Source organism: Anneissia japonica, unplaced genomic scaffold (assembly GCF_011630105.1).
Source record: "Anneissia japonica isolate Jap-2015-1 unplaced genomic scaffold, ASM1163010v1 scaffold288214_len167563_cov143, whole genome shotgun sequence".
In the NCBI taxonomy this organism is placed as follows: Eukaryota; Metazoa; Echinodermata; class Crinoidea; order Comatulida; family Comatulidae; genus Anneissia; species Anneissia japonica.
The window spans coordinates 5,646-21,591 of record NW_022702782.1 but is presented as its reverse complement, the minus strand read 5'-3'; the positions used below and the strand labels follow the sequence as shown (position 1 = coordinate 21,591).

The 15,946-nt window shown below is 35.3% G+C and overlaps 1 protein-coding gene across 2 annotated transcripts in view; it reads left to right on the top strand.

Annotated features, from left to right (window-relative positions):
* Positions 1 to 7,742, top strand: part of LOC117104020 — an 11,449-nt gene extending 3,707 nt beyond the window's left edge. For both annotated transcript variants that reach the window (XM_033244669.1, XM_033244668.1), the window contains exons 2-6: positions 1,564 to 2,954; positions 3,398 to 3,539; positions 3,724 to 3,827; positions 6,776 to 6,932; positions 7,155 to 7,742. In XM_033244669.1, coding sequence (XP_033100560.1) covers positions 1,658 to 2,954; positions 3,398 to 3,539; positions 3,724 to 3,827; positions 6,776 to 6,932; positions 7,155 to 7,707 — 2,253 coding nt within the window. In that variant the 5' untranslated portion in view covers positions 1,564 to 1,657 and the 3' untranslated portion in view covers positions 7,708 to 7,742. The remainder of the gene's footprint in view (positions 1 to 1,563; positions 2,955 to 3,397; positions 3,540 to 3,723; positions 3,828 to 6,775; positions 6,933 to 7,154) is intronic.
* The last annotated feature ends 8,204 nt before the right edge of the window (positions 7,743 to 15,946 follow it).

The following is a 15,946-nucleotide window of genomic DNA, read 5'->3' as shown; positions in this document are numbered from 1 at the left end:
GTATATAGACAGGTCCCAGCCAAGGATAAACTGCCATTTTTTCCGGTCAAGGTTTTCTCAGCGGTTTCATCATCCTGACCCCATACTATTTGAAATAAGCTTGGGGGCCACCCAAATTTTAGCCTCAACTCCAAGATGGCCGCCAAAATTCAAAATGGCCGCCAAAATTACTATAATATAGAGATATACAACATATTTATTCGGTGTTGTCAATTTTTTCAAAGTGGAATTGTCAACTCAGACCTAAGCCTTCCAAGATCTATTAATGGCCACCAAGAATGTTGCCTCAAATCCAAGATGGCCACCTAAATCCAAAATATATTTGATTTGAGGCCAATTTTTGGGTGGCCCTCGATTGATTTTTTAAGGTTTATGTACCAGGTGACAAATCAACTGAAAAAACATTGACATAACCGAATAATATGCTACATTTTTCTAATAATTGTGATATTTGGCAGCCATTTTGAATTTTATCGGCCATCTTAGATTTGAGGCAAAATTTTTGGTTGTCCTTGATTGATCTTGAAAGGCTTATGTCTGAGGTGACAATTCCACTTCAAAAAAGTTGAAAACACCGAATAAATATGTTGTATAACTCTAATAGTAATTTTGGCGGCCATTTTGAATATTGGTGGCCATCTTGGATTTGAGGCAAAAATTTGGGTGGCTCCCAAGCTTATTTCAAATAGTATGGGGTCAGGATGATAAAACCGCTGAGAAAACCTTGACCGGAAAAAATGGCAGTTTATCCTTGGCTGGGACCTGTCTATAATTATTACAGGACAGTATTATAATTTTTTCTTTACATTCTAATTGCAAAACTTTATTATGTAATTGTGTTAATCATTTAAAATAAGACGCCTTATTTAGTGAATAAACCGTAATCAAGTTAAGTACTAAAATTACTATGATTTTTACCCTCACGCCTCCAAGGGAGGAGGCGAAGGTACAGCAATTAACCTTGTAGCCTTCGCGCCTACAATGGAGAAGGCAAGGGTATTCCAATAGCGTGCGCTTGTCTGTGTGTGCGTGTGTGTGTGTGTGTGTGTATGCCTGTCTGTCTGTCGTGTATTTCACCTTCCGGGCGCATAACCCATAACACATTGACCATATTACATGTATCGACCGAGTGCCAAATTCAGGCCTGCAGACTTGATTGATGGCTTGCCACCTGAGACCTATAATGCTAGACCTTGTTTGGCCGATGGATTGAAGAAGATGCAGATTTTAGAATGTTTTAAGTATTTTCTGGCCGTATATGTCACAATCTGATGTCCCAATTTTATTTTTTTAAATGATAATAATTGTGAATAATAATAATGATATGAAAAAAGTATTCAATAAATGCACAAATAATAAAAAGTTTATTATTTAAAAAGATGTAATGCTCACATTAAAAAAATAATTTGCAAGCTTTAGTATGAAAATATAGAAAGTTCACAAAGTGTCTGAAAAGCACTTATAAGTTTATAAAATTGCCCATAGAGTATTGTGGTTAGGCCTAGTTAAGGGGATGTTGTAAATACATGTTTTAATACAGACTTGGGTCATCATTTCTTATAGACAATTGGCTGGCTCTACAGGACACATGAGTGTTGGACAAAGATACTACTGATGACATTTTCAGAAAATTGTATTGTAGTATAATTAGACCGCAATGGAGCACAAAGAAACTCTACAAGACTGTCAGATTTTGGGACGAAAACACGAGAAGTCTATAATACTCGAGCAGGTTTGTGAGAGGAGAATTGGCATCATCCAGATAAGTGGACCACCTATAATTGGAAAGAGAACGTTAGCAAGATTTGTGGCTGCTTCACTGCCTGGCACAACCTACATTATCAGTTTGAGTGATCAGAGCAATATGCAGTCAACAAAAGATTTCATCAAAGATGTCCTTTTGAAAGCAATAGAACTAGATAAACGTCACAAGCTAGACACAAATACTATCAAAGAATTACTTGGACATGTAAATAATAAGTTTGTCTTTGTTTTTGAGAATGCCGAGTATTTCTGCGGGGATTATACCTCAGGTGACGTACAGACTGAATTTCTTGAGACGTGTAAACTACTTGCAGGATCAAGAAACATCATGGTTATTATCACTTCTACATTCCGGTTCCGTTTTTACAAGTGCCAGTTTTTAAAACTGGAATTGCAACAACTTTCTGAAAAAGCTTGTAAAAGTATTATCTTAAAGTCTCTAAATGGAATGTCTCGCGATTCCTTAGAGGAAGTTGTTGGGATGTGTGCTGGCATTCCTGGACTTCTTAATTCTTTCTTAAGTACTTACAGTTATAGGACCAATTTGCCAAGGCATGTGACAACACATGATGAAGAATCTCAATGCCGTGTAATGTCAGTTGTTGAAAACCTATCACATTCCAACAAGAGTCACTTAGCAACATTAGCATATTTTCCTGGAAGATTTGGCACCAAAGCTGCAAGGCACTTGCTTGGGGAAAGTAGCGATGCTCGTGTTAAACAGATTGCCATTTTGCCAATTTATAGACGATCACTCATTGAAATTGACGGAGAGCAAGACCGGTTCTACTTTCATTGTTTCATACAAACATGTGTTAACAAACACTTAGCTCATTTACGAGATACTTCTATGACCCGAGAACGTTTCTGTGAATTCTTTGCTGATATTGTCCGTAGTCTAACACCGGAGGTGGATAAAAACCCGGAAAAGATCTTTCCACTTTTTGCTCAAGAAATACAGAACATCGACAAGCTATTGATTGAAGCAGCAAACTGTTCTGACAAAACCCGGTACAAAAGGTACATCCAGCTTGCGTGTGAAGCTGACTACCTGTTGATTAATGTTTTACCGAAGCATTCTGCAGTTAAGTTCTATGAGGCATGTGTTAATTCAAGCAAGATACAGGGAACACCATATGAACAGGGTATGATGTTAATGCATTATGGGACAGCTCTTCAAAATATAAAAGGTAAGTTTTCTAAATATTATAATAGATGTTTTCATATCATCATCATCATCATCTTATTCTTATCTTTATTTATTATTATTCTTTTCCTTCTTCGTTTTCTTCTTCATTGTCACTAAACTTCTATTTTTTAATAATTAGACAGGGTTATTTAAATTTATTCTATTTTTTAATAATTAGACAGGGTTATTTAAATTTATTGAATAGGCCATTATATTTTTTAACCATTTTATAGTCCGCTTGTGACTTACCTAACTTTGTAATGCATAAGATCCTAACCTAAACTTATAGTAGATCAAAGCAGAATGGCCGTGGTCCTCATGATCTTTGTCTATTATTTCATTATCAATTAAATTTATTCCTTGAGTGCCCAAGGGGTGAGTTCCAAACTGATAAATTTCTACCCCCTTTTTGTAGTGTTGTGAGGCAATGTTGTTTCATTGTAGGGTGTCTTATACCAGCTCAATTGCAGTTTCGGAAAGCAAAGTCTCAACTGAAACAACTTGGAGTTAGTGAGGCATTGGCAAGGCTATACACGTGCATTGGGTGGAACTTACATATGCAGGCTAAAGAAAGAGATGCAATTAAGTATGTACTTTTGAATATTTGAATACAGTCATGGGCGTAGACTGGAAGTGTGTACGTACCCCCAGCCCCGGATGGAAATGAGTTTCCATATAGCTACAGTATATAAAAACAATCAACAAAGGTGCATGATGATATTTTTATTCAAAGTCTTGGTAGTTTCAAATGACAAATTCCTTTTTCTCAGAAATCTCGAGAAGGCCTCCAGAATGCAGGACCGACTTCAACTGAAGGTGAACAAGCACGGTGGATCAACCATGGCAAGACTGGAAGTGGTTTATACCTTCATTGGTGAGTTGCACAAATATCCTTGTGGACAAGATGCATTTTGTCTTACCTATTTTTTGCGCCCATTGACTTATGTTTAATTCTATTCAGTTTTTTATTCAATTATTATTTATTATCAAATAAATTAAACACACTTTTAATATGGATTAAAAAATGAAAAGCCTTCATGAAACATTGAGGAGCTTGTAAAATGAAGGCCTGGATATAGTAAAATTTATTTAACCTAAGAAAAGTCAATCAATTGTGTGTGTTATGCTACGTTTAAAAAGGTTGTAAACAGGAAAAAAATATTTTCCAGAAACCTGTTCGTTATGATTTTTTTACCCTAGCTAAGCTGGATATTAAGGTGCCCTATCTATTGGTTTTTTTTTTTATTTTGACAAATAAAAGTCATAACTAAATATGGAAAATAGCCTCAAATCCTGAAAAACTACATACTGTATGGTAAGACAATGCAATGTTAATGGATATTCGGTGTCAGCTAACTGTCTAAAATGTGATGTATACAACTCTAGGGACTATATCAAAAATTGACATATCTTATCTCTGGAAGCTTAGCCAAAACAGTAGTAGGTAATTGGATTATAATCATAGCTCCTTCTGTAATTTATTACCCATGCAAGGTCAGATATACTATACCATACCATATGTATGCCTTGACAACTTGCTGGAAAACTAATTACCAATTCAACTCTCTCTTTTGATATTGAGTTTGATTAATTGACAGTTAAGGTCAGTGCAAAGTGTGGTTCCTCATGAAACGGGTATTGTGGTAAAGGGAATGGTAAGAGCATGGCACTTTCTATATTTATTTTTATTTTCTGTATTGGAAAATATTTATCAAAATGTTCAATTTAACAAGAAAATAAAATTAATTCAGTGATGTGTAATCTCATGAATGGAAATAAACTGCTTGAAATAGGCATCATACAGTAGTACCAAGTTGCCAGTACTGCAAGTTGCCTAGTAACAATGAATCTGTGAGAAACGTTCTCACAAGTAGGTTCCTACGATATTAGACACACCCTGCATACTGATCACTACTGATGCTGCTGAGAAATAGCCGAGAATTGTTATTATAGCCGACAGGCTTACAAATATCCCCATGGTAAAAACATGTCTTTGGCTTTAGTGATAATTGAGCTATTATTTTAGCAAAGCGTTGCTTTCTTTTGTGAATATGATTCGATTGCGTGTCATTTCTTTCGATCAGTTGGACATCTGGCCTTGTCTCGCTCTCGTGTTTAGTGTCTCGCGCATGCAATAGGCCTACTACCAAAGGGGAAATTTCCACTTGGGTGATTCTGCACGACGAATGGGCCATTTCTGGCCATCCGGTGTAAACAACGTAACCATGAGGATGTTTAGTTTAGGCCTACTTCTACTGTTATTTTCTCGATGAATTGGGATTTTACAGTTAATAAATCCTGGGTTTTAGAGTGAGACCGGTGCTATTTCGTGTTTTATTTATGTTTCTGATGTTTACAAAATCATTCACATGGTGCCAGTCGGCAGCTTGTCACTGTCGTCGGCAGTGCAGTTTCGGTCGGTGATAGGCTGATCTTTCAGTAGATGGAAATTTCTTTTGTAGATAATTCTCAAAAAAACTGCCAAAAAAAAAATAATGTGAGAATTTAACACTGTGTAAATATCAATTACAAAATTCATTTTTATTCACTGCCTGTTAAACTTACGCCAGGCAATCATTGCGCACGACGGTCGTCGGCCGACGCGCGATTCAATGAAGAATGCACAACGGATCGTTTTTAATGACGATCCGTTCAGACTGGTATCGGCAAACGGCGTTGCGTCGTCTATCGCTCGTAGGGAGCGGAGTTGGACTGGTTGTACGACCGTCGTACGAATCAGTGAGTGCCCAGGTTAAGTTATAAAATAAGAGCTGCAGATGGTATGTCAGTGTGGCTTTGCTCAGACGAGTGTGTTTATTTTGATCCGAATTATGAAACGGGACTAGAACATCCTTGGTTCTATGGGACAGCTGTGGTTACATTTTCCGAAGAGGGGTCCTCTGTGTCCGAAGTGGGGGGTGGGGAAGAGTCTTAACCAAGGGGCTTTGTAGTTAAGATTATGAAGATGACTAGAACCTCTGATAGTGTTAATATTTTTATTTGACTTCGCATTGTATGTCTTAAATTAGACCTGGCACCCCTACTGCTCGAGGATGTGGAACTTTGTGGGGTGCCAAACAGCCGCTATTGTGATCATTTTTTCCCCTTTTTGATACCGACGACCTCGTCATGGCGTTGGATGCCAGTGGAATCCCCGCTGGTGCCACCACTGTTTGGGGGTGCAGAATGGCATTATAACTGGAACCCCTCCTCAGAATGAAAACTTTAAAGAAATTGAAATGTATTAAAACAATACAAATATTAATGATAGCATGTTAATAGGAACTGTGGTCCCCATCAGGGTCTGGTTTAAAATAACATAAATTTAACAATATCAACATTGCTTAATATTTTGAAAATATAAGGCAAAATAATAAAACTACGTTAGGTAACAAAGTATCAATTTATGTAAAGTAGCATTGACAAAAAAAAAGGCAAATTCCTGGGCTGGCAACTTCCTAAGGGCTCTAAAATAAAAAGAAAAATTGTAAAATACAAAAATAAAAGAACAATAATACACAAGTGCACATGACAATATAACCTTACCTAATATAAGATTAAAAACCTAAAGAGAAAAAAAATGAAAAGCAAGCAAACTAGCGACAAATTTTAAGGGTCGGGGTAGCGGGGTGGTATTAACAAGACAACGGATCTTGTTAACATGTTCAAAAACAGACGCAGAAATACAAAATGTATTTGAATGACAAATGAAGGAGGCCTATTACGTATATTACTGTATTGCTGGATGCACTATTACAACAATAAATCTTTATGGGAATCACTTTCTATTATTATAAAATTTATCTTGGTTGTGTTTTTAAGGGGAATTAGACAAAGCTGAACCATGTCATAAGTCCAGTCTGTGTATCCGTAAACAGCTTTTTGGTGAGCATCCGGTGATTGCAGAAACTTACAACAATTATGGGCTGTATTACTTGCAGGTTGGAGGCTGTGAATCTCAAGCTTCCAAGTATTTTAGGTGAGAAAACTCATTCATGGGTGCAGGGTCTACAAATGTGTCGACAGAGGGTGCAGCATGTCCGAGAAAGGTGGAGGGGACTAAACTAAGGGGCAGTGCTAGAGCCTGGGCCATATATCACAGAATAAAAAATCTCAGGTAGGGTATGGAGGGAGTTATTATCGCTTCGAATGATTCTAGTAAGCCACAGTCAATTAAAATAATGTTCATTTGATTTTACAGAATGTCTCTACGTACAAAACAACATTTTAACAAGGAACCATCACGTGATAAGGTCATCTCATTAAACAACGTAGCCATGGAGTATGCAAAGAGTGGCGACCATGACCAGGCACTAGAAATGCTTGATGAGGCCTACACGATGCAATACAAACTTGGTCTGCATCATCACGATACATCCCTTATACACAACAACAGAGGGAAAGTGTATGCAATGATGGAGGATTATGAAAACTCAGAGAATAGTTTCACTATAGCATTAGATCTTCGGAAAAAAATACTTGGTGAGGTGCACACATCTACAGCCGGTACGCTACATCAGTTAGGAGAAACACTATTGAAGGCAGGGAAGATTCTGCAAGCTTCAGACAGGTTTAAGGAAGCTTATGTTGTCAGAAAGAAAGTCTTAGCACAGCAACCCCAAAATAGAGGTGTTGTTGAATCCTTGGAAAATCTTTGGCTGGCTTATGAGAAATCCGGACAGAAAGAAAACGCAAAGAAAACCCAAGAATTGTTAAATCAAGAGTTAGGTCGATTATCGACATTCAAAAAATGAGTATTATTCCTTATTGCAAATAAGAAGACAGTTTATGGTTAATTTCCATATATAATAAATATTAAAACGGTGTCAGTTTTTTTTTTCGTATTTACATTCATTATAATTAACTGCAAGTCAGTTTAAGTGTTTCATCATCGTTTCCGTTTAACGGCCCTTTTTCCACTTCCTTTTGAAAAGTATTTTGTTAATTAATTAGTAAAACTAAGATACATAAAATATTTTCTGTAGTGCTTTATTTTCTAAGTAATATTATTATTATTTTGATAACAGTGTGTAAGTTGTTTGTATTAATTATGAAATACAGTATGTGATAATGCTAAGGCTTCTTTACCATCATATTGAAGTACTATCGTAACGTCGAGTGTGGCTTTTGTCATCTAAATCCAACAAAATCTAAAATACAATTTCGTTGTGTCGTTATTCACTGATTTTTTAAGTCCACCACGATTTAGGGGACACCCCAATTAAGGGGATAATTTTTGTTCCGAAAGGTGTCCCCTTAATAATAGTTATATTTTATATGTAACCATAATTTACATATACACTAATAATAATAATTAATAAGGCGTCATAATCTCAATATTCATCAGTATGCCAATGACACTCAAATATATATACTTTCTGTCGCTCCGATTTTTTTGCTGTTATAAACTCAGTACGGATGTTGTAATTTTTCAGTCAAAATTTTATTGTTCATCATTAATAGTTGAGGGTGTAAACATAGGTTCCTGTCTCATTCAGCCTGTAACATCAGCCAGGAATCTTGGTGTACTTTTTGGTACTTCACTTATTCACCAACAACATGTCACGAATAGGCTTAGTCTCATTCAGTTTTCCTTTTCCTTCGAAACATTGGTGAAATCAGGAAGCATTTATCACAGCCTAGGCCATCATGTGAAATACTTGTTCCAATGCCCTGCTGCATGGACTACCTGATACATTGATTTTACGTCATCAAAAAGCACAAACTGCAGCTGCCAGAATCATTGTTAAGGAGAGGAAGTCTGATCACATCACTGTTTTAAAAGATCTCCGCTGGCTTCCAGTTTACTACAGCATTGAATTCAAAATCTGTTGTTAACTTGTAAAGCTCTCAATGATCATAAAGCAAAAAATGGTCAAAGATTGACCTTCATAAGTTGAAATCTACAATGGACCTTTCCGCTAAGCTCCACCCCTTGGATTTTGTTGCTAAGGCCCCACAAGACGGCAGTGTTAAAACATACGCGAACACGTGCGTTTGTGGGACAACACGTGTGTTTGTAAGACGCGTGCGTATTCCTAGTGTTGTTCTGATTAGTCAGTTGTGAAGTTTGATTGACACTCCGGAAATGTCTATTGACATTTAAGCACGGCCGTACCCTCGACAGAGGTGCGTTTGTATATGTTTAAATGTTTTTATTAATCTTTGGCGTTTTTTTATTGAACAAACGTGGTGGTATTTAAATAAATAAATAAATATGGTATAATCAATGTAAACTCTGTGTTAATAGCCTCCCTACCCGATATTGTTTAATAAACCAATGCCCAGTGGAATAAAAAAGGTGGGATGCACCCACGAAAGAGAAAAACAAATATTTGGGGAAAAAAATGTAGGTAAATGATACTGAGAACACATTATGTTAAAGTCACATTATTTTATATTTTCACAACCAGTGGCGTAAACTACCCCAGGTGCAGCAGGTTCACCGACCTGACCTCCACGAGCCCCGACCTATAAGGGCCCCGCCTACTTATATTTATAAAATCTGATGAGCAATGAATAAATAAAAGTCTGGATTTATAGCTTTTATATTCATGCAATGTAATACAGCACATTATAATGTAATATTGTAAAAAATAATTATACGTGCCTAGGCCTCTATGCAGTGGTTGCTCTAGGATATATTAGTGAGCTTTCGCATGAGTCACGAACTGTTTTTGCCCAATTTATCGACCGTGGAGGATCACGGACGACTAATTTTTTTGTATATTGTATGGACCTTGCTAGGTGTGTGCCACTGATAAAAGTGAGTTCAATAAATACTGAAATACTGAAATTACTGACTAGATCCAGCAGCCAATCAGCACCCTTTAGAGATACAAAGCAGCCAAAAAGCACGCACTCTTTAGGATACCTAAAAGAGAGGGCGTGTGTTAGCTTAACGACGGCACGCACTACCGTTCGTTCTTGAAATGACCAGACCGCAGACGAGTATCAAGGACAGTCAGAGTTCATTGATTTTAGTCCTAGAGGAGGTCCGTGCTGTATTTGCGAAAGCTCGCTATTTTCTGGGGTAGGGGGATGAGCTGTCCGGCAGGGAGACTTGGGCTCGTAGGACCGAGCTGGAGGAAGGGTTGAGCACGTGTTCACCCTCCCAAATGAGATTTTTTTAAGAATAAGAGAGAAGGCCGGGGATAATTTGACCATGGGTGTCGATCGGTGGGGGAGTGGGGGGCACGTCCCTATATTTCAAAGGGGAATCATATCAATTATCCTCCCCCTCCCACTTTTCACCAATCTTTTATAATTAAAAACCCACTTTTCAAAGCGAATGGAAAGAATAACAATTACGCATGACTGTCGTGAATTTTGTCTGTTCATTTTTCAAAGTGCGGTATGTATTTCCGAACCAAAACTGAGTAAAAAAGCAATGGTATCTACATTTCGTAGCCATCTCATTAATCACTACATCGATTTTATGTATGCCACGGAAAAGGCTATCAGAGGCTAAATTTATTGTGAAAACAATGTACTTTAAGTTGTTAAAATTATTAGGCCAATATTTTTACAAACTCAAAAGTGCACAATTTCTACTATAAACGATTTATTCCGTTTGTATATTATTATGAACAGTGTTTAATATTATCTGCATACATAGGTTCCTGTTTTACCTAATTTCAAGAGAAAAAAATTTCATATTTTATATAGCCGTTATTAAACAATAATTATACAGCCTTTTCCACAATTATGACTACCAGGATAATTTTAAAAGCTTTATGAGGAGTATTTCAGTAGCAGATTCAAGCGGCCCCAGTGTAGTAGGTGCCCTACCAAGGCAAAGGGAAGTATGGGACAATTTAAAAAAAATTAGTTATTGGTTGTACGTGATTCCGGGGACCATTCTGCACATTTCAAACAAAAAATATATTTTAGAAACCATATATTTATTGAGATATTAATATCATAAATAGGAAGTATGTCCACTTTTTGACAATAAAGCCACAGCAAAAGGAAGCATGGGACAAGCTGTGGCATTGTGTGTATGACTAGCCAATCAGAATGCAGTATTCTGACTGTGTGAAGGGAATATCTTTTTTTAAGTCATTGATTTAGCCACAGCTAAATGAATCAGTAAAGTATCATACAGTTTTTAGATTCATCATTCCAAATTTTCCTGCCTTTTTAATTTATAAAGTTAACGTGATATATGACAGTTTTTTCCTTGTAACTTCAGGATATTTCATGGTTATTTTTCTTTTTGTTCATATGAAGTACATAAAGGCAATTGTATTGTATTTATTGTGCGATATATAGGCGTATTGATTAACACAGGTTAAGGATTAGGTATTCATTGACTTTTCAAGAATATACAAATAAAAATTACAAATATTTTGTGCGCTAATACATTCCTTTTCGAAAGTAGATGAAGAACGCAGACGCGTTCGAAATATTTCTAGAATTGTTTTCTGAGAATCAGCGATTCAATCATGCAATTCATTTCATCAGACCAAAGATACTAGAAATACAAGATAGAGTTCTCGCATTGTAAAAATGAGGCGGAAGTCGTGCCCAACGTAGGCGGCGCCCTTCTTTTTAACCATGCAAGTTTTCTATACTTCGTGCCCAACGTACAGGGCGCTCTTCTGTTGCTAAGTTTATCCAGACGCAAAAGGCGCCCTTCCTTTTCCACTACTGGAGGAAAACTTTTTCACTAAGAGTGCGTCCGGCCATACGATTCTGCGCTGTATTGTTGTTTTATTCTTTACTGATTCATGACTATGCTTTAATTGATTTGTGTTTTATTTGGATAATAGCAACGATTTCTACCGCCACCAAGGAGGTTATGTATTCACCGATGTCACTGTCTGGGTGTCTATTCTAGTTTGTTTTTATATCTAGTAAAAAATAATTGAGAATTGATAATAAAATACGCGACGACTTGGTAACGAAAGTTTGGCACAAGTTTTTTTAGATCCAGCTGTAGGGGGCGTCCCATTTTTCGTATTCCCACCATGCATTTCGATGGAACACGGTGGAACACTTTTTTTGTGTGGAGAACTCTATCTTGTATTTCTAGTATCTTTGATCAGACAGGAATACACTGCTTCATATTTTACCATTAGTTTACGCCATCAAAGTTATCTTAATTTGTTACCAGGTGTTACTCGCTTCAACTAAATTTTATTTCCTGAAAATGCTTATTTAGACCTAATTCTAACTCGCCTTGAATACAATGTCCCAGCAAGATGCATATTAAAAGAAAGAAAATAACAAAATTATTTATTCCAATGTAAATGTGTTCTTTGAAAACCTATGATGAATGTTTAGTGTCTCTGAAAGCTAATTTTGAATAAATCTTGAATAAATCAACACGAGGGTGTGTATAAGCTTGTATTAATTTATATATTGGAAAATAACAATGAAAGAGGCAAGCCCTACAAACACTTTACACCGGTAGCTTACAATCTAACAGTTAATTATTTTTAGTTCCAATCACTCAAAATATTATTTAATATTTAGGTATTAGTTTAATCAGGGATGCAATATCATTTATGCATTTTGAAGTTTTGAAATTTTATTCTGTTAGGTTATCTTTATATAAGGTAGCATAGTTTTATCTATATTTATTTATATTTCTTGATTTAAAGAAACATATATTTTAGTTGAGTAATAGTTTATGTAGAGAATGCTTTTATCATTAATTTACAATTTATATGGCAATATGTGAGCACTATATTTAGTATAAATATGTATTTGCTTCCTTTTGATATGGTGTTTTTCAAACATGTTAGGTATGCAATACCACGGCAGAGGGAAGTATGGGACATTTTGGCTAAAATACTGCTCTTTATATTTTTTTATTATTATACCTAGAATGGCCTTCTAATTATATATCAAATTCACATGAAAGTTTTTAAAAACACTTCATTATTTAGAACGGCTGATGCAAAAACACGTTTTGCTTGATTTCTTAAAACTATCCTGTTGTCCCATATTTCCTTTTGGCATGGGAGGGCAACTACGGTACTTACACAAAAGTAGAATTCAAAAAGAGGAGAAAAGGAAAAACCTCCAGATTCAAGGGAACAAGTGAAGAAAATGAAAATATAGATAGAGAGTGCTAATGCAGGCCAACTAGGGGTTCTAAAATCATAATTTTTCTCTACCTCAGCCCAAACAATGTTGGGGCTCCACCTGGTAACGTCCCTAAATGGGCCTAGCTCTATTTCAAGTTCATAGATTTTCCACTGTCTTTTGAAAATGTAGTGTGAGTTTCTGGGGCTGCGCCCCCTGGACCCTCACCGGGGCCCTGGGCAGCCCCTGGCCCCACACCAAGGCTTGCTTATTTGGCATTTCGTCCCTCACCTCCAGTTTCAACCACCGATCGACGCCCTTGACTTGTCCGGTGGGGGAGGGGAAGCAACCCCTACTGCCACCTCAGCTTGCGCCGCCACTACCTTTATGCATGTTGTTAAAATTGTCACTCGAACACTAGATGAAAATCATAAGAAGAAAGAAAGAGGGATGGCGCTACAGTTCAACAACATTCATACGTGATATAGCATTTTTAAATTAAACATGATTTTACTTGTCGAATTACGTTTTCGCCAATAGAGTTTTTGTAATCCAAATTTTGTTTACATAGGCTTAATTCTTTTTACAATAATTATATTTTTCTTGGATGTGTTTCCAAAATACGAAATTGCATTATATATGTATGTAACGGGTATAGACTATAACTGAAACATACTATAACATACAGAGTCAGTACAACAATGTATATGTCAGAAAGTTGAGACGTTTATTCGACAATCACCAATTCAAGACTCAGGCTGGATGTACAAAAGCAGGCACTTAAATAGAAGAGTTCTTATCTACAAGAATGTTTTACCATAATAATATTAATAATTTATTGAACGTACACTTTTGTTACAGTGGCACTCGTCAATTGACGGTGCGTTCAAGACCAAAAAAATTACAAAAAAAAGTTACATTTGAATTAATACAAAAAGCACAAGCACAAAATTCGAAAGTACATTCTTATCATAACTTAACTATAAAAAAAATCCATAACAAATTATATATATATATATATATATACACAAATACACACATATATATATACATACATATATATATACATATATATATACATATATATATATACATACATATATACATACATATTTAACCAGGTGTTATATATCTCTTGTTTATTTGGGAATAATCATCTATTTTATGGAATAAATACAGAGTTCCTTCATTATAATAAAGTTTTGGTTTGTTTATTTAGTTATGTAATCAGAAACTATAGTTACACCTTATTTTACGGGAACCTTAATTTGTTTAGTTGTTATTTCATTTGTTTTATGAAATGACAATAATAATAATAATAATAATAATAATAATAATAATAATAATAATAATAATAATAATAATAATAATAATATTGGCAATAAATGGTTACAATACTGTAACTTACAAAGTTACAGTATAGTTCTCAAATACGCATATTCTTTATGTTGAGTTATTAATTAAATTTTTGCTACAGGGTATTTTACAGCATTTATTTATTATTAATTTTTTTTCTTGAATTTTATAATTGAGGGCCATTTTTTATTTCTTGATACAATTCTTGCTTATACAGTATTTAAATATTTGAAGATTAAACAAAAATATATCATTTCTATTACCGAATTTTTCATTCGGGCCATTTTTACCTACCTGTCATATGGGGCCATTTTTACCGGGGCCATTTTTTCCTGGGCCATTTTTTCTGGGGCCATTTTTTCCGGGGCCATTCTTACCTACATTTGTAGTCAGTAGACTAAACGTCTACTTGTTTTAATTACTATACCTTCTTTATGTAATGTCCTTTGTCCTATACAGTCTTAATTAATAAACCTTTCCATATCCTGTGTCCCTTCCACCCCCTGTAGTCAATTCTCTTCACACCTATTTCTACATTGTTAATCCCTTAAACACACATGGTAAACCATTCTTGGTTTGTTTATTTAGTTATGTAATCAGAAACTATAGTTACACCTTATTTTACGGGAACCTTAATTTGTTTAGTTGTTATTTCATTTGTTTTATGAAATGACAATAATAATAATTAATAATGTGACCATTATAAGTATTTTAATAATAATAATAATAATAATAATAATAATAATAATAATATTGGCAATAAATGGTTACAATACTGTAACTTACAAAGCAACTTTTAAAAAATAGTAACATTGCATGCGTTAAAGAAAATGCTGTTAAATTAGTATTAGAAACTTTTTAGTAGGAATACATATATACAGTACAGTAAAATGTACAATAGTCAGTAAGTCAAACAAGGTATAAAAAAAGTATCGCCTTGGGTAGCATCTTTTTAAAGAAAATAATTAATTTCATTAAAAATAAAACAAAAGTTACTAGCATGGTTCACGTCGAACTTTTATCTAGATATACATCCACTTAACTAGTTAAAAGTTTGACGTGAACCACTCAATTATAGCTAGATAAAGAAAGTCACTTAAAGTTAAGTGACTTAACTTTACTAGAATAACGGTAATAGAATAACTTGCTTAACGGTAAAGTCGGCTCGGATTACAAGGACACGATTACGTAACATAGGCATCTAAGCCACCGTTGTTGTATTGTACCACCATGATCATCTTCTGGCTGGCAACAACGTACTTTAACAATGCTAACAACAGCATCGAAGTAGTCTCATTAGTCTGTTTTTCAGAAATTATTTGTAATACTATGGGTAAAAACCCAGCAAACGTCCGTTTTACGAATAGTCGAAATAACCAATGACCTTTGCCCTTTGCATCATCGACCAAGTAATAACGTTAAAAAGTCTGATTGCGTACGTTTTTCAAAGTGATAATGTATATTTTCTTAATATTAAAATCAGATTTGTTGTATTTATTTATTGACAATTCAATCTTTTCCATTTCTGCTATAATAGTCGCTATTAATTCAATTTCAACGAACTACCACCAACGCCAGTCGTTAAAATGAGCGCACATGTTT